The sequence below is a fragment of the Penicillium bovifimosum genome, assembly GCF_028826915.1.
Source record: "Penicillium bovifimosum strain IBT 22155 chromosome Unknown utg000003l_segment0_segment0, whole genome shotgun sequence".
Classification (NCBI taxonomy): Eukaryota; Fungi; Ascomycota; class Eurotiomycetes; order Eurotiales; family Aspergillaceae; genus Penicillium; species Penicillium bovifimosum.
Window position 1 is genome coordinate 802,818 of NW_026622712.1, and position 26,523 is coordinate 829,340.

At 51.2% G+C, this 26,523-nt stretch overlaps 10 protein-coding genes across 10 annotated transcripts; 4 read left to right on the plus strand and 6 right to left on the minus strand.

Annotated features, from left to right (window-relative positions):
• Positions 1–2,848: 2,848 nt before the first annotated feature.
• Positions 2,849–3,850, minus strand: N7515_003354 (CDP-diacylglycerol-serine O-phosphatidyltransferase; the record flags this gene model as incomplete). Its single annotated transcript, XM_056664098.1, has 5 exons — positions 2,849–3,217; positions 3,277–3,458; positions 3,584–3,621; positions 3,678–3,735; positions 3,790–3,850. The coding sequence occupies 5 exons, from the start codon at positions 3,848–3,850 to the stop codon at positions 2,849–2,851; spliced, it is 708 nt and encodes a 235-aa protein (XP_056523155.1).
• A 478-nt stretch (positions 3,851–4,328) lies between these two features.
• Positions 4,329–5,183, minus strand: N7515_003355 (H/ACA ribonucleoprotein complex subunit GAR1/NAF1; the record flags this gene model as incomplete). Its single annotated transcript, XM_056664099.1, has 5 exons — positions 4,329–4,564; positions 4,614–4,782; positions 4,844–4,944; positions 5,001–5,048; positions 5,117–5,183. The coding sequence occupies 5 exons, from the start codon at positions 5,181–5,183 to the stop codon at positions 4,329–4,331; spliced, it is 621 nt and encodes a 206-aa protein (XP_056523156.1).
• A 222-nt stretch (positions 5,184–5,405) lies between these two features.
• Positions 5,406–7,737, plus strand: N7515_003356 (threonine--tRNA ligase THS1; the record flags this gene model as incomplete). The annotated part of the gene is made up of 4 exons (XM_056664100.1): positions 5,406–5,640; positions 5,676–5,961; positions 6,026–6,290; positions 6,349–7,737. The coding sequence occupies 4 exons, from the start codon at positions 5,406–5,408 to the stop codon at positions 7,735–7,737; spliced, it is 2,175 nt and encodes a 724-aa protein (XP_056523157.1).
• Positions 7,738–8,449: 712 nt separating this feature from the next.
• mpkA (mitogen-activated serine/threonine-protein kinase SLT2) lies at positions 8,450–9,946 on the plus strand (the record flags this gene model as incomplete). The annotated part of the gene is made up of 5 exons (XM_056664101.1): positions 8,450–8,562; positions 8,632–8,764; positions 8,811–8,877; positions 8,928–9,242; positions 9,312–9,946. The coding sequence occupies 5 exons, from the start codon at positions 8,450–8,452 to the stop codon at positions 9,944–9,946; spliced, it is 1,263 nt and encodes a 420-aa protein (XP_056523158.1).
• Positions 9,947–10,544: 598 nt separating this feature from the next.
• N7515_003358 (uncharacterized protein) lies at positions 10,545–12,702 on the minus strand (the record flags this gene model as incomplete). The annotated part of the gene is made up of 2 exons (XM_056664102.1): positions 10,545–12,430; positions 12,552–12,702. 2 exons carry the CDS (start codon positions 12,700–12,702, stop codon positions 10,545–10,547), a joined length of 2,037 nt encoding a protein of 678 aa, XP_056523159.1.
• A 561-nt stretch (positions 12,703–13,263) lies between these two features.
• N7515_003359 (metal homeostatis BSD2 family protein) lies at positions 13,264–14,493 on the minus strand (the record flags this gene model as incomplete). The annotated part of the gene is made up of 3 exons (XM_056664103.1): positions 13,264–13,842; positions 13,901–14,386; positions 14,470–14,493. 3 exons carry the CDS (start codon positions 14,491–14,493, stop codon positions 13,264–13,266), a joined length of 1,089 nt encoding a protein of 362 aa, XP_056523160.1.
• Positions 14,494–14,754: 261 nt separating this feature from the next.
• Positions 14,755–15,201, plus strand: N7515_003360 (ubiquinol-cytochrome c reductase complex assembly factor 2; the record flags this gene model as incomplete). Its single annotated transcript, XM_056664104.1, has 2 exons — positions 14,755–14,769; positions 14,857–15,201. The coding sequence occupies 2 exons, from the start codon at positions 14,755–14,757 to the stop codon at positions 15,199–15,201; spliced, it is 360 nt and encodes a 119-aa protein (XP_056523161.1).
• A 313-nt stretch (positions 15,202–15,514) lies between these two features.
• N7515_003361 (3-oxoacid CoA-transferase) lies at positions 15,515–17,213 on the minus strand (the record flags this gene model as incomplete). The annotated part of the gene is made up of 3 exons (XM_056664105.1): positions 15,515–15,828; positions 15,890–17,069; positions 17,151–17,213. The coding sequence occupies 3 exons, from the start codon at positions 17,211–17,213 to the stop codon at positions 15,515–15,517; spliced, it is 1,557 nt and encodes a 518-aa protein (XP_056523162.1).
• A 798-nt stretch (positions 17,214–18,011) lies between these two features.
• Positions 18,012–22,520, minus strand: N7515_003362 (ubiquitin-specific protease UBP2; the record flags this gene model as incomplete). The annotated part of the gene is made up of 8 exons (XM_056664106.1): positions 18,012–18,592; positions 18,648–19,324; positions 19,376–20,024; positions 20,087–20,624; positions 20,688–20,776; positions 20,832–21,311; positions 21,382–21,589; positions 21,675–22,520. The coding sequence occupies 8 exons, from the start codon at positions 22,518–22,520 to the stop codon at positions 18,012–18,014; spliced, it is 4,068 nt and encodes a 1,355-aa protein (XP_056523163.1).
• Positions 22,521–23,065: 545 nt separating this feature from the next.
• Positions 23,066–23,842, plus strand: N7515_003363 (Tim17/Tim22/Tim23/Pmp24 family protein; the record flags this gene model as incomplete). Its single annotated transcript, XM_056664107.1, has 4 exons — positions 23,066–23,249; positions 23,315–23,434; positions 23,499–23,693; positions 23,748–23,842. The coding sequence occupies 4 exons, from the start codon at positions 23,066–23,068 to the stop codon at positions 23,840–23,842; spliced, it is 594 nt and encodes a 197-aa protein (XP_056523164.1).
• Positions 23,843–26,523: the final 2,681 nt, after the last annotated feature.

Genomic DNA, 26,523 nt, shown 5'->3' on the forward strand with positions numbered 1-26,523 from the left:
CCAAGTGGTGGTGATGAGACTGTGTGAATTCGGTCTAATATTCAATATCGCCGATGTATTCTTACATGTATGAATGATCGCCCTTTCCACATGAAGAGAGACCCTTGATGACGACGGTTTTTACCCATTAAAAAAGGGAATATTGTACAATACTCCGTACATCGCACTCCATAACCCTCGGCTAATTACGCCTTTTGACTCAGGATCAGCTTCTATTGATTCGGTCTGGGCATAGATGAGCCGTCACTATACGCCACTGTTCTTGGTGGCTGAGAGGTTGCATCCTTGGCTGACGGTCTCGAGTCTGAAGGGGAACTCAGAGAATCTTCTTTAGCAGTTTCATCCGGGATTCGCCGCAGGAAGAGAAAACGCAAAATTACCAATTACCATTTCATCATGGAGCTCATTTCCCGCCAATTTCCATACGCAGTACTTTGTACTAGTACTACAGTATGTTATTTCCATGCGCTAAGAACCTCCATAGTTATTCAGTACCACAAACACATTCAGCCTTACCACTGCCCTCAGATCCAGTCTTGTCTAACCTCGGAATATTCGTTCTGACTATCTCGTCTCTCTTCCTTTTGTTATCCCGCGCCCCTTTTTCCACGCAAATTGTTCCATGGATAAATGAGCGGCCGCTCCCGGGGTGGATCGTACCAAATTGTGATCTGTTGATTTCCCTGGATCGTTCCTGTAATGAAAAGCCCTGCATCATTTCCACTCGGAGCACATGATACTCACATGTAACTACACAGTACTTATGTACTGGATATTTCCGGGCTTTCCTATTGATGCCGCCGCTATTATGATCGACGAGGTCGCGGTGGGTGCTCAGTTTTACTCGATGATCAAAAAGCGGCAAGAGGTGAGCACTACTAGATAGCAGGGCGAAATGCATCTACCAGTACATAATGTCCACGCAATTTGCATCCTTTGCAATCCATACCACAAACTAGCTTGCTCAGGGCCTACAATGTATAACTCACTGGTGAAGCAAGATTGTATAATTGGCAAGACTGAGATCGATCAGTACCTATACGCAGTACATCGTTGTAAACACGGGTACATGGGTTTTGTACGCAACTAGGACAATGTACGTGGTGTCAACAGCACCGCTCCCTAGGTACTGCGTATGTTGATACTCTGACAGATATCGGAAGTTATTCAATGGGACGCATTACCATCATGCGAGGAACGGTGAGCATTGAAATATTTATCGTCTCTTACTCGTAGATATGCGGGCAACTGCGCTCCGGATGACGAGTGTTGAATCTGATATCGATCGCTACAAAGTAAACTGTACCTTGCAGGTCTAGTCCCTTGCAATGGGCAAATGAGCCGCACCACATGTAGGCTTACATCTAAGCCTTTAAGGTCTCGTACGCACGTTAAACAGACAACCCCGTGGCCTGTGAAGTTGAGAGTCTAACGGCTGGAGTACCTTTCCACATTCGATAGATTTCCTCAATCCACAACATCTCTTCAAGTTGCCTCCTACTAGGCACCATAGCCACAGAAGAACCCCAACAAGGACCTACGGAACCGATCTCCGAAAGTGAGACATACAGCCCAATCTGCATGGACCCGAGATCCGAGCAAGTCTCGCTGGCCAGAGCTGTCAAATATACAGTCAACGCATAAACGATCCTTCATACGGTCTGTACATGAATACATGTACAGAGTACATGACAGTCATGCATCAACAAACACATCTGTCTAGACCTATGCAGACGGGAAGACCGGCTGGGCCACATCTGTAAAGATATTCTTGGACCAGTGGCGTTCACTAGATTAATTGGATTCTCCACCTGCCAAAGAGATCAGTAAAAAGGCATCCCCCTTGCTGGATTATCAATACGCGGCAAGATTCAGCATCAGAAGATAGCGAAAAAGCTATATTTGGTTCGTATTTAATCGAATGTCTCGACCAGAGTAAACATAAGTTCGATTTATCCAAATTGTGGGTAAGGAGACCTTCCGAATCGCATATCAAAGTGAAACTTGCTGACCCACGATGTGTGTTTTCTGTTTTCGACTCGGGTCTGGCCAGAGATGATCGGAGTAATTTCAATGTGCGTATAAAAATTTCAGAGTCTGCCACCTTTTGCAATTCTTCCATCGATCAGATTCTAGACTCCGGTCTGCTGGGTCGATGATTGCTTTGACTCAGCGAGAGATCTCGAAATTCATCTTCTCTTCTCCGGGTCGCTCGGTCCACGTGAAGGTCATGGTAGTCGTTTGTTTACTGCGGAATCTGGCTTAGATGCGGTCTAGTGAGCTGTAGCGGGTTCTTGTAGACTTGCCTTGCCTCCATGTTGCCTAGCATTTGCTTGTTGCTTGTGTGAGATGTGTGGGCTGCTAGGTATGTTGTAGAATGGAAGTTGAAATAGTTAGCACCTAGGTTTCTAGGGAGATATACCTCAACGGTTGAATCGATAATTGTGACGGTAGTCATCGGTAACCCTGAGGTACCTATCTAGTTTAAGGCTTTGGAGATGACATCCATAGTTCAGCAGGTTGCACCTGCACGCTGTCCCGGCTACCTAATACTAAAACCTAGGAGAATCGCATGTGATGGAAGATGCCTCTAATATGTTGGTTTTTTTCAAAAGTATGCGATTTATATCTTTATATCTTACGTAGGAAATATATTGAGTGACTATGATCAATCTATGCAATCGAAATTAATTAATCATCCTCATTTTTTGTGTATCGAGATCATGCTATGCCTTGCAAACAAGCAACGGCCACCTCGATGTTATCTTCAGTTGTCCAAGTTGAAAGAGACAACAGACGCAGGCATTGTTCTTTTCAACTGTAAATGCGCGGCCAAACGTGATTAAGCTCATGGCTTAGGAATGTGTATCGTCTTGCTGACCATCATGCATCCATGCAGAACAAACAGAAGAACAATAGGGTGGAATTCGAAGATGGTACCCTCCGCGAAAAGACCAAGAGGGATGTTCTCGTGAGTCCAGCCTTGAGAGACCCAGTAGGCCATGAAAGCAGCGATCGACAGGGTGGTCGGAATGGGTGTGCCTTCAAAGTACTTGGACTTGCCGGTCTTATCCTTCGGGAGAACGGCAACAGTCACGTTGAACCGGGCGAGGCGAGTCAGACCACAGAGAACAAAGAAAGTGAGGAGGACATGGTCCACCGAGGTCCGGATACCAAGAGCGAATGCGGCAGAGGCGGGAGCGAGGCCAAAGGAAATCTGATTGTAAGGGAAAAATTAGCAGCGGTTTGGTTGGGAGGAATTCCGGAATCATTTACCAAGTCCGCTAGCGAGTCAAGTTCCTGTCCCATGAGAGACGATTTCTTGCGCCACCTGGCCACCTTGCCATCCATGAAGTCGAAGAACAGACCGAAAGGCATGAATGCGAGGGCAGCCCAAAGAGCGCCATACTCAGTTGGCTCTCCGAGGCAGTAACGCATGGACGAGAAGACCGACATGACTGCTCACCAAGTTAGTTACGGGCCGTTAAAACGGTTGGGATTACGAGCTTGCCTCCACAGAAACCTGGGGTAAAAGTCAGTGAATCAATCCACAGCAACTGAGTGTATTATTGAGATCTCTTACCATTCATTTCAGTAATCAAATCAGCCAGATGCATGGCCCTGTAGATTGTTAGGCTCGGCCAAGGTAAAGGAGCGAGGAATAGCACGAGACTGACTTCACGATGCTGAAATGACCATGGTCTTCGGCAAGTAGCATTTTCTGCTTTGCCTGGCCTGGAAACTGTAAGCTAGGTTACCCAGAGACGATCCGACGGAGCTCAAACGCACCTCCATCACCTGAAGGTGGGACATCGCTGCTGGCGCTCGATGGCATGGTCCGACGAGACATGCTCAAATGGTAATCAAATCCAGGAAAAATGTACGACGAAACGATAAAATGCTTCAAAGAAATATCTGAGAGGCAGTCCTGACTCCTGAGGGGTATGATGGAATAAGAATGGCCGCCAATCCTGCTTAAAGTGTTGACAGACGCACAGATTCGCTGGGCGGTCAACGTCATTCCACTGCGACGCAGAGGCGGTGCAACTGCGCCACATCTACACTAGCCACATCTCAACATTTCAACCGAAAGTCCGGCGAATTTAGTATTCGCCAAATTTCTAAGGCGAGCATGATCTGCCATAAATCTAATTTGCGATCGCAACTGCTGGAAAAATATTCGAACAACAGAAACAGTTTTGACTGGTGATATACTACAGCCTGCAGCCAGTTAAGTTGCAATTGCGCAGGATGCACAAGAAGACGGAAAGATATTCCTGAAAAAGCTCCCAGATCCCCCAAACGCCGTAAACAGACAGTACATTGGATCAATAGCCACGACCGCGGAAGCCGCCGCCGCCACGAGGAGCGCCGCGACCACGGGAGAAGCCGCCGCTGCCACCGCGACCACCGAAGCCACCACCACCACGACCACCACCGAAGCCACCACGGCCACGGGGAGCACCACCACGACCGCCACGGGGGGCACCACGGCCACCGAATCCACCGCGACCACGGGGAGCACCACCGCCAGCGCGCTTGGGCTTGGCGGCTCCTGGGGAGGCTTAGGCTTCGGGAGGAACCTGAAGATTAGAGTTAGTCCGAGCGCATACAAAAGATTAGGAATGAATCGTACTTCTCAAGAGGAAGCAGCTTATCTCCACCGATGTAGACCTTGTCGCCGGTCTTGAAGGAAGTAGCGACGATACCGTCCTGGGGCTTGACGGTGAAGTAGACCTGGTTGATGGGGCCGAGGATCTCGTCGACCTTGCCGATTTGAGTCTGTATCAATTGATTAGGATCTGCTTTGCACATTCGATTGTTTGGTGGTGCGGCAGCGTACCTTGTTCTCCAAATAGATAGGAGCGTTGAAGTAAGGAATCTTGGGGTTGATCGACTCGCAGACCATCTCACCCTCGCAAGAGTGCATCACGGAACCCATCTCTATCGGTATGTCAGTGACATGAATCAAATATTGTCGACTTCGAAGGAATAATTACCCAGAACCTGGGCTGGGGGGCCGAAAGACTGCTGGAAACCTCCGCGGCCTGCAACAAAAAAATTTCGTTAGCATTTTTTGACTTCTTGCATCGCATTCACAATGGCAAAATCTCACCTCCACGGCCTCCGCCGAAACCTCCCCGGTTGGCACCGGAAGCATTACCACGACCACGGAAAGACATGTTGTGGTTGTATTGGTGATCGACGGCTTGTACAAAGCTGGAGAAGTTTTCGCTCGGTGGAAACTTGAAGCGGTAAAGTGTCGCTAAGGGCAGTACCAGCACGTGACCAAGGTCTCACCGCCCGCATGAAGAGTCATTTTCCCCTCCATGTGAAGTATAGCACAGTCAGAGTTCTTGTTCACGGCCAATTCCCCTTGTGTTGCTGCTACAAGGGTCTCCAACATGGCATCTGAAGCCCCCAAAGATCTCCCCGTGCGGCCTGCCGCCGAGGCACAGGCCAACGACGCCGCTGCTGCCCCTCCAAAAGCTGCGAATAACAAAAAGCAGGCCCCGCCCACCGATGCCCTCCCAGAGGTCATGATCGAGCGAAACCGGCTCTTCGAGGAGCTCTGGCAACAATACCTGGAAGAGACCAAGAACCGCCCCCACCCTGAGATCACCGTTTCGCTAGACATTGGTGACGGCAACCCCCCTCTTCGATCCCCGCCAAAGCCTTCGAGACCACCCCCGGATCATTCCTGCGCGATGTGCCTAAGGATCTGAGCGCCAACATTGTGATTGCCAAGGTCGACGGAGAACTCTGGGATCTGAACCGGCCTTTGGAGAAGGACTGCAGCGTTCTGCTTTTGCCGTTCAGTAACCCCGAGGCCCGCGAGGTGTTCTGGCACTCCAGCGCTCACACTCTGGGTGAGGCATGTGAATGTGAATATGGGTGTCTGCTATCCCACGGACCCCCTACCCCTCAGGGTTTCTTCTACGACATGGCCATGCCCGACGGGTGCGTTAGTCCTGTTACATGTTCCCCATAATTGCGCCAATGCTAATATCTACGGGGGGAGCAGACGAGTTGTCCGTGAGACTGATTGGAAGGCACTTGACACTCGGGCGGCACGCATTTTCAAGGAGAAACAAAGCTTCGACCGATTGGAGGTTTCCAAGGAGAACCTCAAGAAGATGTTCGCGTACAGCAAATACAAGCTGCACTACATTGATAAGCTCGTCACCGGTGAGAGCAGCACCGTCTACCGCTGCGGTACTCTTGTCGATCTCTGCCGAGGCCCTCACATCCAGAACACCGGCAAGATCAAGACCTTCAAGATCATGCAGGTAAGCGTGGCTGGTTGATAGTTTCGCTGAGGGGTGTACATGCTAACGTGTTTTCCAGAACTCATCTGCCTACTTCCTGGGTGACCAGTCCAACGACTCCCTGCAGCGTATCCGTGGTGTTGCTTTCCCCGATAAGAAGCTCATGGCCGAGCACTTGAAGTTCCTGGAGGAAGCCGAGAAGCGTAACCACCTGAAAATTGGCAGGGAGCAAGAGCTATTCTTCTTCGACGAGGTCTCCCCCGGTTGCCCCTTCCTCCTCCCCAACGGAACCAAGATCCTCAACCAGCTCCAGTCTCTCCTGCGTGCTGAGTATCGCAAGCGTGGCTACCAGGAGGTCCAGACGCCCAACATGTTCGATGTTGGCATCTGGAAGACGTCCGGACACTGGGCTCACTACAAAGATGATATGTTCAAGTTGGATGTCGAGAAGCGTGAGTGGGCCCTCAAGCCCATGAACTGCCCCGGTCACTTCGTTCTCTTCGGTCACCGTGAGCGTAGTTACCGTGAGCTTCCTATGCGTATTGCAGACTTTGGTGTCCTGCACCGCAACGAGGCCTCCGGCGCTTTATCGGGCCTGACCCGAGTGAGGAAATTCCAACAAGACGATGCTCATGTGATCTGTGAGAATTCCCAGATTATGACTGAAGTCGAGGGTCTGTTCGATTTCTTGCAGTCCATCTACGGGCTGTTTGGCTTCACCTTCAAGTTGAAGTTGTCTACCCGCCCCGAGAAGTACATGGGTGCGTTGGAGACCTGGGACTACGCCGAGGATCAGCTCAAGCAGGCCTTGATGAAGTTTAAGGGTAACGATTGGACCATCAACGAGGGTGACGGTGCCTTCTACGGACCCAAGATCGACATTACTATTGCCGATGCTCTCCAACGTGAGTTCCAGTGTGCCACCATCCAGCTGGATTACCAAGCCCCGATCAACTTCAAGCTGGAGTACATGACCAACGAGGGTCAGACCGAACCGGCCAAGGAGGGTGAGACCAAGAGCGACGAGCTCGCGCCCGGCCGTGCCCGCCCCGTCGTCATTCACCGTGCCATCATTGGCAGCTTCGAGCGGTTCCTGGGTATCTTGATTGAGCACTTCGGTGGCAAGTGGCCCTTCTGGATCAGCCCTCGCCAGATCCTCATTGTTCCGGTGATGCCTGCCGTGAACGACTACGTTGAGGAGCTGCAGCAGATCCTGCGGGGTGATAAGCTCAATGTCGATATCGACATTAGCGGCAACACCATGCAGAAGAAGATTCGCACTGGTCAACTGGCTCAGTACAACTTCATCTTCGTTGTCGGTGCCTCGGAGAAGGAGTCTCGCACCGTCAACATCCGCAACCGTGACGATCCTGCGACTCAGAAGCAGGGCGTTATGGTTGAGTTGGAGACGGTCCGGAGCCAGCTGAAGGCTCTGCGCAAGGAGCGTCGTTTGGAGAACATGCTCTGAGGGGTTATAAAAAGGATTGAAGGATTGACGAAGCGGATGTCGCATCAGATTTATGAAATGCATGAATTGACGTTCTCTTGTTATTGGTTGAGAGGTAATTGTAAAGTGAAACCAGGCCAAGACTGGCTAGATGTACGGAGTACGGAGTAGGTGTCCTCGTGAGTCGTACCTTCCTACCTTCCTACCTCTCCAGGCTTGTGCCTTCCCTGGAACCTTGGAAGTCATTGCCCACGTAAGCAAATATAAGCAAACATAAAGCAATCTAGACAAACAAATATGCAAACTTGTAACTTTCTACGTCGCAGTTGTGAAGATCGACGTGTCCTTGAATCTTTGTGTTTCATGTCTTTGACGCGCAAAGTTATAAGTAGAAAGAAGACTCGGCATGAAGTCTATAACTATTATATATACTATTAGTAATTAGTAATTAGATAGGTATAGTTATATCTATGTTATATAAATATCTCCTTAGTCCTTAGACACCTTAAATAGATCTCTTTGATCTCGAGCATCTTGGACCTTGGTAAACGTTAGCGCGGATCACCCGCGGGGACTGCGGGGCTCTTGAATCCCATCACATCTTGGACTTGCACTCGCACTTCCCCTTTCTCTTCGACTTCTCTCTTTTATAACCTCGACTCTCGTTTTCTTGCCCTAACCTGTCACTTTCCCTCCCACTCTCTAACCCTTCGACTCGTCATCCGCATTCGCCATGGCTGATTTACAAGGTCGGAAGGTCTTCAAGGTTTTCAACCAAGACTTCATCGTCAACGAGCAATATAACGTGACAAAAGAGCTCGGTCAGGGAGCCTATGGCATCGTGTGGTAGGTACCTCAAGACTCGATGTCAAGAGTGAAGCCCAAGGTCGGAGGATCATGTGCTGACAGACCAAGCGCCGCGACCAACATCCAGACCGGCGAGGGCGTCGCCATCAAGAAGGTTACCAATGTCTTCAGCAAGAAGATCCTGGCCAAGCGGGCTCTGCGAGAGATCAAGTTGCTGCAGCATTTCCGTGGCCATCGCAATGTAGGCCGCAGCTCATCCTTATCAATGCCTTGGCTAACTCCGCCAGATCACATGCCTGTACGATATGGACATCCCCCGACCGGACAACTTCAACGAAACATATCTTTACGAGGGTAGGTGAATCTGCTCCTACTGGAATCGAGTGGGACTGACGGATCTGCAGAATTGATGGAATGTGATTTGGCTGCCATCATCCGCTCCGGCCAGCCCTTGACCGATGCCCACTTCCAATCGTTCATCTACCAGATCCTCTGCGGTCTCAAGTACATTCACTCCGCCAATGTCCTGCACCGTGATCTCAAGCCCGGTAACTTGCTGGTCAATGCGGACTGTGAGCTGAAGATCTGCGATTTCGGCCTGGCCCGTGGTTTCTCAATCGACCCCGAGGAGAACGCGGGGTACATGACCGAGTACGTCGCCACGCGATGGTATCGTGCACCGGAGATTATGTTGAGCTTCCAGAGCTATACCAAAGCCAGTACGTACCACTAGACATGCGCCTCGCCTTGCATAACGTTGCGCCCCCGCTGACCCCACACCTGCACAGTTGACGTCTGGTCCGTGGGCTGCATTCTAGCGGAGCTCCTCGGCGGCCGACCCTTCTTCAAAGGCCGCGACTACGTCGACCAGCTGAACCAAATCCTGCACTACCTGGGCACCCCCAACGAAGAAACCCTGGCGCGCATTGGATCTCCCCGCGCACAGGAATACGTGCGCAATCTGCCCTTCATGCCCAAGGTAGCCTTCAAGTCGCTCTTCCCGAACGCCAACAACGACGCCTTAGACTTGATGGACAAAATGCTCGCCTTCGACCCGTCCTCGCGTATCTCCGTCGAGGAGGCGCTCGAGCACCCCTACCTGCACATCTGGCACGACGCCTCGGACGAGCCCGTCTGCCCAACAACCTTCGACTTCCACTTCGAGGTCGTCGAGGAAGTAGCCGACATGCGCAAGATGATCCTCGACGAGGTCAGTCGCTTCCGCGCAACGGTCCGTCAGCAGTCGCAGGCGCATACCGCCCAGCAACAGCAGATCGCGCAGCAGACTAATGTCCCGATCCCGGAGAACCATGGCTCTTGGAAGACGGAGGATCCGAGACCTCAGGAGGCTACCGCGGGCGGTGGTTACGGTAATGATTTGGAATCCTCGCTGCAGCGCGGCATGGATGTGCATCACCGATAGTTTCTTGCCTTTGCTCTTCGTTTTTTTTACTTGTTGGTTGTAAGGCGTGTTGAATCTCCGTGTCTATCGCGCCCTGCATGTTGATCTAATTTAAGCCAAGAGATACCATCAGAGAAACAAAAAGACTGGGTCGATATATATGGGTTGTTCTTCTAACACCTGAGGGTGGTTCTGTCTCTGATTCCTTATAACTTGTTGCATTTCTATCATTTCACTCTCGATCTGCGGTATCACTTGGTTCTATGCATATCTTCCCAAATTCAAGTCCCCCATAGATTGCCCGGGTGGTCTATCGACTAGTACCTACCATCTAGGTATCTCTCAAGGCGTCTCCCTGTTTTCTGTCCCGACATCTGTAGATATCACGGGACCTGATAGATACCTTTGACTGAAGAACTACGACCTAGACATTCTGAAACATAGGTAGACATACTATCCATTCAACATGCATATACAGAGTCCAGACATATCACCAGCATCCAACCAGATCAGCAAAAAGAAAAAAGAACTTCATACAAATGCCAAATGCCAAATGCCAAATCCAAATCCAACAAGATCCTCACTTAAACACCAGATAAACCAACCCAGATGAAAAAAACTAATAATAATACCCCCTCCACCAAACAGCCATACAAGCCGAGACCACCAAATCCAACATCTTAATCCCCTCATCCTCAATGACCAATTTCCCCAACTTAGCACTCTTCCCCCTCAACCCACCCCCAGCCGGCTCCCTCGCCAGCGAGAGATCCAACCTCTCCTCATCAGACTCAAACTCCTCCAGATCAGCTCCAGAACTATTACTTCTATCGCGGTAGAACTGGCTCTGGCGCGCGAAGCGGTGGGCGCGCTGGGATGTTCGGCGGAGGAGGTCTGAGGGGTTGAAGTTTATATTCAAGCGCGGGTCTGTGGATGGGGATGAAGATGGGGTTGCAGGGGATGGCTGGGTGAGACCCGGACCCGAGTGTGCGCGGGGACGGGTATAGGTATTTGGGTTTAGGAGTTGGGAGAAGGAGTTGCGTTTTGTGTGGGCGTTGTTAGGGGATTGGTGGAGGGGGTTTGGGGTTATGGTTTCTGGGACGTCGTTGTTGCGGAGAGATTGGAGTTGGCTTTGGGTGAAGGGGGAGAGGTGGGATGGGTGTGGTTTGTGGGAGGCGTGGTGGACGTGGGAGTGCAGGTTTGCGGCTTGGAAGGGGGTGTTGAAGCGGAGTTCGGCGACTGTTACGGCGGGGGACGCTTCTGTTCCGCTGGATGGATCGAAGCCCGGGTTTGGGATTAGGTGTTTGCATTTGAGACTTCGGCCGTTGACGCTGCTGGAGAAGGTGCAGGTGCCGTTCCAGGGGGAGGTGAAGACGTAGTAGCCACTTTTTAGCTTGGATTGGCTGTCTGGGATATGGCTGTTGCTGTGTTCGGTGAGGGGGTCGTCGAAGGGTTTTGATACACAGAGTTGGCGGTGGAATTTGCGTGGGTTGGTTGGTTGCTCTTTTGGTTGGTCGTGGGACAGTAGTGATTGGGGCAGGGCTGAGCTGGGTATGCGGCCTATGCCTAGTGGTAGACTGGCTGCCAGGCTGGATAGTGAAGGCATCTCGTTGGAACCCGCGAATCTGCCGTACCCCGGCGTGGAGATTTCGATATCCACGGTGTTGCAGTCCATACGTGGTGTCGAGATAGTCGCCACGTTCCATTGCGTACCGGATGTGGGATCACGTCGGATAAGTGTCAGATGGAAGCCAGCGTTGCTAGGGGTGTTGCTGTGTGCATTTCTATTCCGGTTGGGAGATTGTCCAGGGCTACCTACCGGTGATGCAGGACGGTTGTGTGAGGAACGAGGCCGCGGCCTGGGAGAATCAAGACTATGGCGGCCAGCCGACAGCGCCTCGTACTTCTCCTTCCAGTTCTCTCCCCTGTTCTGCAGATGTCCAGCAAGCGCACTCCATCGGGATGTCCGCTTAGACGGATCCTCCGTGGCTGCAGAGTTGGCCCATGTCTCTTCGCCAGGAGGCAGGGGAGGTAAAGGTCGTCGCGGGATAGCGCCCTTGACGCCTGGAGTAACCGATACTCCTCCAGACACATTGCTGTCCGGAGGATGCTGCGCATTGGCAACCGGAGTCCCGGAGAAGGACACGTTCTCCGCCGTGACTTGCGGCATAGGCACTGGACGTGGAGGCAAGGCTGGAGGGGCAGCAGCATCCTCCTCTTGAGGGACAGCCGGCACAGGCTCGGCATTTTCATCCCCTCCTCCACCAACAGGCTTACGGCGCACATTATTCAACCGGATGAATTCGCGCTGCGTCGGGTCGTCGACACCCGCTTGTTCGAGGCGCTCCTTGCGCAGACGGGCCTCCTCCTCGCGCTCTTCCTCCACTTGCTGTAGCAGGGTATCGTCTTCGGGAGTTGCGACATGGAGGTAGTATAGAGAGGCGTTTATAGCTTCGGCAGAGACACTGGATTTTGTCGGCGGTTTCAGAGGAGAGAGGAAAATGTCTGTTATGCACAATCAGTTAGTGGGCTTATCTTCCAGATGTTAGAACAAGCCGATAACGATGGACTTCCAGCCAGGCCAAGAGAGAGTAGAGCCATGGACTGGACTGGAAATGGCGCATACCTTTGCTTCCGGGTACGCGCACAATGTACAAAGATAGCGGTTCGTGCTTCTCGTGGGTGGGATTGCGTGGGTAGGCGGGGGGATTTGATGCGATGGCGGTGACTGAGGATAATGAGCGTGCCTCGATAGGACCCTGAGGGACGGTAGACATGGCGGACAAGGCCGCGAGCTACCTGACCCGACTAGAAAGGTAGAAAGGTCGGTGTTATGAAGAGTTTGAGGTTTGTGTAGTTCGTGAGGGCAAAATAGGTAAACAATGGGGCTCTCGGCTGTAGGCGGAGTTGGTCCGGAGTCTTGTCTATTTCTTCTGGCCCCCCTAGAACCTGGGGATCAAGTTGCACAGAAGGACGCAAGGGCTAAGAGCAAGAAATTAAATAAAATGCTGCCTATCGTGGCGGAGTACGTGGCCTGCGCATTGATCTTGGCCTTTACGTATGGTTGGAATCTACAACTGCTCAGGCGCCTATAATGTTGGTATCCAATATATGTTGGTATCTCTCAAAATGACTACACGTTCCAAGTAAAAATAGAGTGTATCTTCGAAACAGAAAGGGGGATAGAAGAGGAGAAGGAGAAAAATCAAGGAATGCAATCCGGAGGTGATACTCCTGGGGGGGTGTCAATAGAAAAAAACAGGACTCCATGCTGTAACGCCAGACATTTTCATTCATGTCCCTGTCCCGAGAAAAGAAGAGCCACGTGTAGACGGATATTAAACAACAGTCTCGGACCGTTCGCCTTCTGCAATGACCGGTACACCCAGCCCGCGATCTGGACTCTGCAAGACGAGCTGTTCATGGCGTCGAGCCCGCAGGAAATCGCTGACCGCACGGATCAGAATAAACCATCCAACAATCATGAGGACATATGAGACCCATTCACTCGTGCTGATACCGGACATAGCGCCATTTCCTCCATCGCCCCCACCCTCGCCAACTGAGTTCGGGTCGAAGTTATGGCTGTTGGGGTCAGGGGGAGGAACGTATTCTGAGCCTCCACCATCAGAGCCTGAACTGTCGCTGCCGCCTTTCATATAGAAACCATATTGAACAAGAGTAAGGCCGAGACCAGCTCGACTGCCGTTCTTTGCGGCATGGGTGGTGTGAAGGAGATAGGTCAGCAAGAAGCCAACGAGCTGGAATGACATTGAGATCATCGCATTCCAGACGAATGAGAAAACGGAGCCCACGGGTAGTCCATCAACGTAAACCTCGTCGGACGAGATACCAGGTGCCACAATGGTGGTCTCCCAATACGGGGGCGTTGCATCGGCGGCGGCTTCTTCATATGACTAGAAGAACATCAGTATTCAAGGCTTGTGAAGAAATCAGGGATATTAAATGACTTACAGGAGGAAGATCCTCACTCTTCCCGCCTCGTTCTGGTTTAGCGGCCAGGTTGGCAAAGACACCATCATTAGATGGAGCGATCTGCCGACTGCCCCCAGAAGACGGAGCTGGGAAAGTTGGTAATACCGTAGGTCGCCTTAGACCACCTGACGGAGATGACCCCATTATATCACCCCTCGCGTCCGATGAGGACGGCGTGGCGATAGGGCTGTTATCCGGCGGCGTCCGGAAGCCGGGGTCAGCACGCATCAAGCGCTGTCTATCATCCGGCTCATTATCATCGTCAGACACGTCTTCGTCCCCGAAGGCATCGGCCAGCGTCCGTTCATCATTACTGTGTAGGGGATCGTCGTGTAATAACCGCCTCGACGACGGGGAGGAAGAGCGGGATCCGGAACGGTAAGAGGGAGTCGTAGAAGGGTTATGTTCGGATCGTGTATTCAGCGGATAGGAATGCGGCCCTTCCTCTTCATCATGGGGATTCACCTATACATGCAAAAGTCAGTATACTATCAAGGAGTCACATCCGGGGATGCATAGGATCCGGGATCAGCGGAGGGGAGGCTTACCCGTGAATAGCGCTGCGAGCTCATGGCGAGCTGAGCGGGAAGTGACCGTGAGAAAAGGAAAATGAGGTATAGGTTGAATGCTAAAAGGATATAACGAGAGTAGGGGGGATGGAGGGAGATGTCGGGGTTAATGGGGGAAGGCAACAGGAATGGGATGTGGCTTAGCCTGCCTGATGCGCCAGGCCAAAATCGACCGTTCCGGATTTGCCTCAACTTTCTTATCCGTTGTTACCTCTACACAGTACACAGTACACAGTACACGATTGTCGATATCTCCTGCCAAACATGTCTAGAACACCGGTGAGTCCATGATCTACCCTTTTCAATCCTAACACCATACGCAAGCCCCCAAATCAGTTCTGGCAGTGTCTAACATCCCCCATTCAGACCCTTAATCCGAGCTCTCTCCAAAGCCGCCTCAACCACCTCCTCAAACACTGGCCTACAGACGCCGTCCGCCCAGCTTCAGTCTCTGTCCAATCCTACATCCAAACCCGCCTTCAACCAGCAGACAAGTCTACCCCAGCGATTTCCGAGGCCTCCGTGAGTGCGCTCGAATCACTGCTGAATAACCGGTACGCGCGCAAGTATCCCATGCCAGAGAAGCTGCGCCGGCCAGCCAGTAACCCAGACCACTATGACAATGTCGTGCGCGAGTTTGCAGAGGCGCCGAACCGCGATTGGTTTGGTCGGTTACGGAAGAGACTGGCTGGTATCATCCGGCTGTCTTAATGGCTCTTGCCTTGTGTAGGCTTTTGGTTGACGTTGGAAAAACTTGGGAAAACTTGATTTATCGTCTCGCTGGGTTTGAGTGGGCATGGGGTTTCTTTGATGGGTTGCATGATATGTACCAATACCTTTTTCGTTTTATGTTTGTATACCTACTATTTCTTCTCAAATCTACCTACGAATCTATAGACAGAGCCTCGTTCTTCAGAAACGTTCTTGATGCATGTCCAGATATCCCTGGGAATGAAATTTGAAACCGTCGAACTCCTAATTGCTATTTACAAAACGCTTTGACAGATTAATATAGTCTGCATATTTACAGCATGGGCTTCAAGTCATCGGCGACCTTGAAGGGGGCATCGGTCTTAGCCTGGACCTCCTCGACGGTGACACCATCGGCGATCTCAATGAGGGTCAAACCGTGAGAGAAGTCGACGTCAAAGACGCAAAGGTCGGTGATGATACGGCTGACGCAAGCAGGGCCGGTCAGAGGGAATTCGCAGTTCTTGACGATCTTGGCGTTGCCCTTCTTATCGGTGTGTTCCATGGTCACGACGACCTTGGTGGCAGCGGGGTTGGAGACCAAGTCCATGGCACCGCCGAAGCCCTTGATCTTACCGGGGAGCATCCCTGTGAGAAAAATGTTAGTTATTGATTCAAGACGGAAGGGAGAGTAGAAGAGAAAACATACAGTTGGCCAAGTCACCCTTGGCGCTGACCTGCATGGCACCCAGGATGGTCAGATCGATACGGCCGGAGCGGATCATGCCGAAGGACTCGTCACTGCCGAAGCAGCTAGCACCGGGCTTAAGAGTGACAGTCTCCTTGCCGGCGTTGATAAGATCGGCATCCTCCTGGCCCTTCTTGGGGTAAGGGCCGAGTCCGAGAATACCGTTCTCGGACTGCAGGGTCACCTCGACGGAGGGGTCGACGAAGCTGGGGGCAAGCATAGGCATACCAATACCGAGGTTGGCGTACATGCCGTTCTTGAACTCCTTAGCGGCACGGCGGACGATACGCTCGCGCTTGTTGGCGGTCTCACCCTTGCCGAGAGCAGAGGTATCGGCACCCTCCTCCTTGGCGAAGGTGTACTTCTCAATGTTCTTGGGGGCAGTGCTCTGGATAACACGCTTAACGTAGATGCCGGGGAGGTGGACGGCAGCAGGGTCGATCTCGCCGGGCTCGACGATGTGCTCGGCCTCGACAATGGTCATCTTGGCGTTACGGCCCATGGCGCCATTGAAGTTGGCGGCGGCGTAGCGGAACTGGCAGTTACCGAGCTTGTCGGCCTTCCAGGCCTTGACGAAGGCGTAGTCACCCTTGATCGCCTCCTCCATGACATAGGACTTGCCATCAAACACCTTGGTGTCGCGGGGCTGGCTGTACTTGGCGACTGTGCCATCGGCGTTGTGTCGGAGAGGCACAGCACCGGTCTGCACCACGGTACCGAAGGCGGCAGGGGTGTAGAAGGCGGGGATACCCGCACCGCCGGAACGGCAACGCTCAGCCAAAGTTCCCTGGGGAGTGAGTTCCAGCTCGATTTCACCGGTCAAGTACATGCGCTCGAAGGTCTTGTTCTCGCCGACGTAAGAAGCGATCATCTTCTTGATCTGCTTGGACTGCAGGAGCAGACCGAGACCGGCTCCGTCCACTCCAGCGTTGTTACTGGCCACAGTCAGGCCAGTGATGGAAGGGTTGTCCAGGACAGCCTTGATCAGTGAGTCGGGCACACCAGATAACCCGAATCCACCGGCCAGCAGGGTCGAGTTGGACTTCATGTCCTTGACGGCCGCGTCGGCGGAGGGAAAGACTTTGTTGATCTCACATCGGCGAACACTGCTGGAGAATGCGCGGGCCATAAAACGTTGGTGCTAGCAAGAGACGAGACATGTCAGTTGCCGTTCACAATCAAATCACGAGGCGAGCGTATGAGCCAGCGGCGAATAACTTACTTGGGCAGGGTTTGCAGAGAACTGGCGCGCGAAGCGCAGACATGTTGCCACTTGAGAAGGCATTGTGAATAACTTCCAATTCAAATATTGGAGGTTGAGATACAAAGGTTCAAACCGCTATATAAAGACCGGAAGAACGAACGTCCAGCGCAAAGCGGCGGCAGCCACTTTTATATTCCGGCGCGGCAATGAGGGCGGAATCGGAACCGAGTGATATTCGTTTACCCCGGAAATGTGGGTTACCGGACCTTTCCGCCTTCGATGAACTACACTGAGTTTTCACTGCTGTTAGTTCCTCCACTTGGTGTTTTACAATTCAAATTCAGTCATGCCCATCTTAACACTGATTTAAGTCTTTTCCCTTTTTTCTGCTACTCAATACCCCCAGAATCCCCGTTCCGGGGCAAGGAGTTCTTTCATTGCCGCTGCCGAAGTTTACAGCCGATCCCCATCCGACCCCCGCGGCTTGGAAATTCGGCACTGCTGAGTCAGCTCGTTCCCGGAGAATCCACTTTGAAGGTTCCTGACTTGAAGAGTGAATAGCCTCAAAGTACATACATTCAAGGCTGAATTTAATAAGAATAACTGTGAAAAGGGCCCTATGGTATCTCCGGTGTATGTACCTGCTGGATTACAAAAACAGATTTCGCACCTCGCAATGCAGGAATATCCACGGGCATGCGGGAATTCAAAGGCAAATCATAGAAAAGTCATGCAATCATGTCCATGCAGTCAAGCTGGGTTTCATAAGGGACGGAACTCAAATCGAATCGGTGTGCTTGACTTCGGCGTCGGGGCTTTTGCGTTTGAGAGGGTTGACAGTGGCCACATCAGCGGGCACGGCGTTTGAGGCTACCAATTTTACTGCGAGTCAGTCGCAGGACGAGGGCCAGGCCAGGTATTGTTCTCCAGATCCGCAGATCCCAGGGTTCCCGTACCTGATGTTCCATTAAGGGAAGCCGCTTCTTCATAGGACGGGGGCGTCAAGTTCGCTTCGGTGGTAGGAGAGGTGGGCCGAACATCCTCCATGGGCGGGGATAGATCGGGGAAAGGCTCGGTCATGGTCTCGTTCACCTCCGTCATATCTAACGGGAGTAGATCGGAAAACTGATCGGCCATGGTCTCATTCACCTCACGGCAGAGCGGACTTGCCAGACGGCTCTTCATGTCGTCATTGACGTAGACCAGGAAGTACGGAGTAGGAGGGTTATTGGTCGAACCGGGCTTGAAGATTTCGTCCACATCCTGGACCTCAGTGACGTACTCGTCATTGTACTTGCGCCAGACCTGTTTGTCGAAATCGAAGATGTAGATGTAGTAATGGCCAAACGAAACGGATCCATGATGCACAAACACGGCGTACAGTCGATAGGCAAGCGTGCGGAAATCGGCAAAGTGACTAGATATCATGGCCTTTGTATCCTTGATTTCTTGGTCCAAAGCTATAAGACGAGTTAACAAAGCTGCCAAAGATGAAAAGAGTGGTGCCAAAATTACCTTGCAGATCATCGTCGACCTTTCGAGCAAGACCTTCAAGTTCGTCCGTGAATTCCGTACCAATATCACAGTCCAGAGAATCAGCGATGGACTCGGGCGTGGACTGGGATGCGGACTCGGCGTCCTTCCCAATAGCGTCCACGTCCAGAAGCACTGTCCTAACTTTGCGGAACAATGTTGCGATATCAACGCTAGCGGCACCCTGCCAGACGTTAGCTACGTAAAGGCAAAAATGTTCATCGTTCAGGTTCCATACCTCCGGCCTGAGAAGCTCTTCCCGGCGAGCCTCAAGCAACTTCAAAGAAGCCTTCCACTCCCAGATTTGGGCGCGCCGGTTCACAATATCTGGATTCTTAGTATCCATGTACCGGTCCATGTAGATGGTTTCAAGCAGCTCGAGATGGTTCGTTGACTTGAACGAAACTTTCTTGATTGGATCGAATTGCACTCGTTGCACCTGGATATGAAGCACTGGTGGGAGCTGACTGATGGAGGCGTATTGCTCGGCCACGGAATTATCCACACTAATATCCTGGACGTCGAATGCTCCATCGATAGCCTCGTAAATGTTGCGGGGTCCATGGGCAACGTCAACCTTGATATCACACCACCGTTCGTCCTTGGACCGTACGCCTTTAGCAGTGGAGATGTAAGAACGGGTTTGCCCGTAGAATAAGCTGGCGAGTGTTAGCATAAGGACATCAATTCCATGATTTGTCATAGCTTACTCTTTAATCTGGTCAATCTGTTCACCGTCACTGCCAATGCCTCGAGGTTTGATAGCACACTGGCTTTGGAACAGAACATTGTTTATGACTTCAGTGACATCCTGTTGAGCGCCAATCTCGACTTCTTCCCTCAATTGCTTCTCGCGATCAAGCTGCGGGAGGTTGCGAGGAGGGACTGGCGGTGGTAGGTTCACCGATGCACCGTTCTCGGAGTTGGTATCCATTTCCACATCGGATCCCGCCTCTGCTTGGTCCGACAGTTGGTCCAAGTCTGGAGGGTTGTTCTCCTTATCGTCCACAAAGAGGCCGAGTGGATCGGCGGTGTTATCATCTTGGACCAATGTTGCCTCACTGCTGGTATCGTTGGTCGTCAAAACCGGAATAGGAGCGGCGTCGGCTTGATCAGAAGACAACTCCTCCATCTGACCGACAGGTAGGGAATGTGGAGGCCCAAGGGGTCCTAAGACAGGAGCACCATTGATTTGGCCAAGAAGGTTTGGGCTCGTAGCAGTAATGGTCGACCGACGACGAATTGCCGCTTCATTGCCGGGGCTGATCAAGGTCAAGCGGGCGAGCTCCTGGCCGGGAGTCACCGAGGTCTGAGATGATGTGATCATGCTACGGAACAGATTCCGAAGCTCTTTCAGGACTGTATCAAGCAAGAGTCAGTTTGGGTGAGATAAAACCATCGGCACACACAAAGAAACTCACATCGCTGAGATCGCTCGACTTCATTTTTGGTCACCTTTCGGGACCCAACTTGCTTATTTGCTAGACCTTCCTCGTCATCGAGGTCAACTTGGAAGCGTTCCAAGTCCAAGACCATCTCGCGGAAAGGACGAATAGAAAAATAAAACTGCAACAGACTGTTAAGATAGCATGTGTTGCCAATGTTCTGCAGTCCAACTGGCCAATCGTTGATGTTTCGATCAGGACCGCTAGAGAGACCGGTCATATCTCTCAGAGAAGAGCTGTCCAACTCCTTGGCAATAATGGCAAGGGCCTGGTTATACCTCTCTGCATCACCAGGGTTCTCATCAACGCAGATTGTGTACGCTGCCATGATCGCGCCATCGTCGGCGGTTCGATCGGGAATTTGTAGTAAGCGATAGGCGTCCCCAATGTCCATTTCACCTGCAAGCGCCTCTCCGGTCTCAACAAAATGAGTCAATGCAGCCGATTTACGGGACTCTGCAATAAGGGCGACTGCGCGTTTCGCCAGCTCTTTCACGAGCGGGTTGTCATTGACCTAAGGTCGAACAATCAGTTGGCGACAAATCCATGGATGAAGCAAAGGGACTCAGTGACTAACCTTCGCAGTGTACATGGTCATGACGAAATCATCTGGGGTCTGATCCTCGACCCCTAGGAAGAAATTTGCCTGCTCGACAGTAGAAACACCTATTTTCGGGATTAGCGTTCAAGTTTAGAACATAGCATGGGATGATCAACGCACGGTCTTCTGCTGCAGACTTGATGGCCTCGCTTGCTGACGAGTCACCAATTCGCCACAGCTGTCGGCGCGCCTCGACATCGTTGTTTGTGGAGTTGACGAAGGCGTAAAATTTGCCAATGATGCTATCATCGGTGAGGTTCGGATCGTCAACGCGGAGACCAAAGTACTGATATGCGGCGTCAATGTCCTCGAGGCAATATTTTCCATCTGCATAAGCTTCGTTGACTGCTGCATCTATGAGCTCCTTGTCTTCGCCGCCGCGCAAGCAGCCGATATCCTTGAGAGCACTCAACCACACTGGGAAATTTCCAGGGTCAACGGTCATCTGTCGCTTGTATGCCTCGATAATTGTCGAGGAGGACATGTCCTCCACCACCCCCAGGTCCTCATAGCAACTGAAGAGATGGCTGTTAGATTTGGGTATTTCATTTCCGGAAGGGAGTACACTAACGGAGAGGAGGGGAAACCAAATTCTTTGAGCTGATTGGCTGTCGGATCTGTAGAAGCAATGAGTATGAGCTCTTCAAGTCGGGGGGCACGTTTTACGAACAATCTTGCGCTTCTAGCGCGCGGAAAAGCATAGTGACTGCAGAGGGAGGAGTAGCGGGAATCTGCATTCCTCTCCTTTCGGAAGCCGGTCGGAGATAGATCAAGGAGAGCAACTCATGAAGCACGTCGTCAAGATATATGCACAAGGTATCTTGGTAAGGTCTCTCAGAGGTCGCAACCGGTTTCGGCGGGTGCCATGCTCCTGTCTCCTATGATCGATTCGTCAGCGCCGAGGTATGCAACGACCAGAATAGGTAACTCAAAAGAAAGCAGAATAGTGTCATTGTAACTTACCGAATTATAAACGAAGTCTAGCGATTCAAGGAGGTCCTTGCAAGCTGCACCTTCCACGCCAAAAGAATGCATGAATCTCTTATTGACCGATGAGATAGGCTTGCTGCGCTGAGGATTCCGCAATGCGTTCGTGATGTATAGGCGTAGATTATCCAGCACATTGACCGGCTGCGGATCACCCATGCCTTCCATGGACTCGGGATATGCTTCAATAGCCTCTCTAGCCCGTTTCCGCAGCAATTCTTGATCAGTCATTAACCGGACAAAATCCGGGCCCAAAATTGGCGACTGAATCCGTAATGACACCATAGCGGGGCATGATATATAGGAACATTGATAATGATATGTCTCTGCAACCTGCCCTCTTTGATTTATCTCGGGGGGTGAAAAGCCATTCTTTTGCCGCCCCGATGTGTAAACCAAATGATGCAGATGGCCTTTAGCGTTCTGATTGAACGAACCCAAGTTATGGGCGTAGTTTACAACCACTTGAAGATGACAGCGGCACTTTGCGCACATAGCCGAGACCTTTGATGATGTGCCTGGCCTCCTCCGGTGCTCTGTCTCTGCCATGAACGACTGATCTTCTTTCAAGACATATTCATGATGACATGCCTTTGGTGAGATGAACGAGAGCGGGCCACTATAGCCTCGTGGGTAGATAGGCGGGGTCTGTGACAAGAGATTGCGAGCTGTATCTGGATCATGCGCTGGGTCATACAGCTTGATATCGAGTAGAAGGCGTGGCGCGGTCTTGCCTATATTGTTGAAGGAGAGACTGTAAGTACACTGCCAGCTACATGTCTTGCGGCTTTGGTAGGCTAGAGTGGGTTTCTTACCAGCCATCTGTGAAGGCGCCATGAGGTACACTGGGCCAGGCCTAAGGCCTCACACAAAGTTAAGATCTTTCGTCTTGACGCTGTGAATAAGATTTAATCGTCGAGGTGCTTTATACCCTATTACACCTCACAAATTCACGCTTTACCAGCTTGATCGCGGTGGATATGCTTGTTGGTGATGGATTTGCGTAGGTGTATGCGGCGCGACAGCGGGGAGCCCACTGCACTTGGCAGCAAGTGGCAGCTGGATGATGTTCTTCCCTCCACGGAAAGGGCGATCGTAGAATGGCTATGCAATGTTGTCAAGCAGAAATAATCTAAAAACGCAGCATGAGTTGTAACCACTTCTGAGGTATGAGGCAAAGGAATTGTCAATCAATAGATGACTCCAATTCTGGGGTATTTAGTTGTTGAGCTCCCAATGATGGTTGGCGAAATACTAGGCGGTCGCGGTTGCGGTCAGTTGGGGCAGAAAGCTGACCCTCAAATCCTACTGCCAACCACAACCCATACCGGAAGCAGTCTGTCCCTGCTAATCTACACACACACACAATGGCGCACCACGAGGAGGACCACAGCTACCACCCCAAAGATGCTATTTCGGCGGCCATGAAGGCTACGGCGCTGACCGGAAGCGTCGGTCTTTTCGCAGCGGCTGTACAGAACACGCTCACCAAACAGAACGTCGGAACTCTGGGAGTCTTCGTCCGCGGCGGTGGTACCATTACTACCTTCGGTACGAGTCCCTCTTGGTCTGAATAAAACAATTGCTCTTCAGTTGCTAATTTTGACATGTGAAAGCCGCCATGGGTGGTACCTATGAGTTCATCAAGACTGCTTCGGCCAACCTGCGCGAGAAGGAGGACCACTACAACGTCGCCATCGGTGGTTTCGTTTCAGGTGCTATTCTCGGTCTCAGAGGTTAGTTACTGTAAAAATGAGGCAATCGCTATGTGTTGGAAGCTAACGTTGCTGTTTACCTCAGTCCGCACCTTCCCCGCTGTGCTGGGTTACGGAGTCGCTCTCTCCACCGCTATGACCGCTTTTGAGTACACCGGAGGCTCTCTGTTTGGATACCAGAAGGACAACTCCGTGGATGAATTCGACCGCCGCACGGCATTGCGCAAGGCTTTCCAGACCCCTGTGGAGCAAAGTGTTGCTGAATTGGGCGAAGGACGTGGTATGTGCTCACTGCCTGATTAGCAATTCCATGCACTGAAACTAACGTTGCTAGGTATCTACGGCGCCAACTATGAGGAGAGACGCGCCGATCGTATCAAGAACGCCTACGGCATTGAGGTTCCCACATCCCCCGTTCGCGCATCATAAGCAATTTTCCCAAATACACCCCTTTCATTGTTTTGTGTAAATTATCCCCCATCACGCCGTCTATCGCTTCTGGCCACCCATGCGATCGGATCTTCCTTAGCCTCCAAGAAATCCAAAACCACACATTTCAAGTTTGGACCATGGGATTGTGCGGTCCTAGACTTCGTGCTGCCGTGCGTTACCGTGCGTACATGTCTACCCAGGGAGATCCAGTAAGACTTCGTAACAGTATATATATACTTTTTTCTTTCATGAAGCGCAACCAGTACTGATCTTAATAGACATGTACGCAGTATAAATTTGGTGCCAAGGTACCTACATCCAAAGGGAGGTATCCCCGGATCATGAGAGCCAATGACAGCGCACGTATATCAAACGATCGCAAAGTCTGGTGTCAGGAAGCACAACTTCCCGGTATTGAATTCCGATGACCTTTCAGATTATGACTTTGCATTTGGTAACTAAATCATAGAAAGACAGGCATGTGGTTATGACCTTGGAATGTCTGGAAGTATCATTGAAAGACGCGGGATATCAGAAACCGCCAAGCCTCTGCATCACCATCACAGTTCTCGAGCCAGGAATTCGAGTGAACGACCACAGGTAGGTAGTACTACAGTTGACTATGCAGGTACTAGAGAAGTGTCCTGTCACACTCGCATCGAATTCAACTACTTTGCTGTTCTCCAAACCAGTTTTCGTATGTGCCAAGCTGGTTCGGTCAGTAGTTGCGATAGGGGACGGAATCAACCTGTTAGACCAAGAGAAGACAAAGTACTCCGTACCAAGGTACGTTTACAAGCCGAACCAGATGAAGACATTCCGAAGCGACCGGCAAGAGGCTCGGTATACACATATGGCCTTGGAAGGAGGCAAATGTTCCAAAAACCTTCGATCTTTTTCTTTTCTTTCCCCAGATGCCGACGTCATGCACTGCTCATGACTCGACTCTCAGGGGGGGGGGGCAAATATTGAAGTGACAACCCCCTTTTTCATGAGCCACAGACCTGCGGTGGATCAGGTTCAGACGATTGACATAATCCATGCCATTAGCTGATTCCAATAGTGTGAGGTCACTGGGGTATGGGTTTGGTCAGGGGAGTAACTCAGCCACTCCCATCGATAGGCAACCGCATTGGCATAAGACACTAGGAGAATATGAGGGTCCTCTTTGCAATTAGTGTGGTCCTGATGCACAATGTACATACTGTAGGTGGTTCGTTAACTACGTTAGTATGCATGTGAGTTGATGTAACTACTAGTAGTATGTACGGAGTACATATTAGGCATGCGAATTTCTCGATCAGGGTGTGGCCGCTTTATGAGGTTGCTCACTCACTGAGTATCTTACAGCACAGGTATTCTTAGTAAGTTCAAAATGAATCCGTGGACCTTATCAGTACCTAGATTGATCCATCAGGTGAATGCTCGACTACCTGTACCTACATGTAGGTGTCAGGTATGCGATGCAGCCTACGAAACCGCGGCTATCTTCACAGCAAGCATCGGTGATATCTGCCCATGCGACTCTCTTGTCGCCGTTATACTGCAGCATCAATATGCGTGAGGATAACAATCTCTTTGGATCTGTTACTCTAGGTTAGCCAGCTAAACTTCAGATGCCTCCCATCTACTTATTGAAGAGCGGCTTTGGAGTCGACGCTATTCATCCCGATGTCATGGAAACACCTCACTTACCATAAGCGAGGAGTACAGCTCAATGTTTTCCGAAGCTGGCGTGGTACGTAGTATTAGTTTCAATCTGAGGCAGATACTGTGGGTCACAAGGGAATTCTCGCGGGTATGATGAGATACTCCGTAAATACAATCTCGGAGTCTCGGTGTCTTCAGATTTCCGCGAAGACTTAGGATGCCGAGGACATTGAACGTGTTGATGGCGCTGATCAAATTGATAGCTGAGAACATAAAGGGAGCTATTATCTAAGAAGAGACTCTGAGAATCTCAGGAGAAATTGAGCACTTGGACAACTTCGAGCCTCGATGATTGACTCGTTCACTCGTTGCACTCCCGGGCCGGTGGAGAAAAAGGCTTCGGGAAGCCCCACTTGACCTCACCCCCGGGCTGCCCCACTATTCAATCATCGCCATGCTGGACTTGATCACAGATTCACAGCTATTGCGTACTACATGGCACTTCCAGCTTCCCTTCATCGCGCTGCCTTTGTCATAAATGCCAAGAAGGTCGATGACACATATTCCCTAATTTCTAAGCCGATCAGCCAGGGTGCGCTACATCCATCGCTACCAGCTCTTTGCTGGTTTTGTCTTATGGCCTTCTCAAAGCATCAATGCTGCCGAAGGTCCATCGTTTGCTGCCAGATATGTAAGTAGTCATCTGGATGACCTTGGACTTCTTTTAAGGTTATTTTTACTGTATGATCATACATCCGTAGTTTCCATATAGTACTCCGTAGATTGCCCTCTGAACGATCATGTGATGCTGAAAAGCGTGCTCAGTTTTACTTAGGGGAGTAAAAAGCGGCAGGAAATGAGTACTAAAGCAGAAAGAGCTAAGCCACGCGGGGTTGAAATCCGATGCTCAAGTTGTAAGTTTCCAGTGCCCCAGTGTACCTCTTCCACCTCTTCCACCTCTCCCTCTCTACTACCTCAGATCGGGCCGTTATCCCGAGGCAGTACGTCAACCATCGTGAATGATAAAA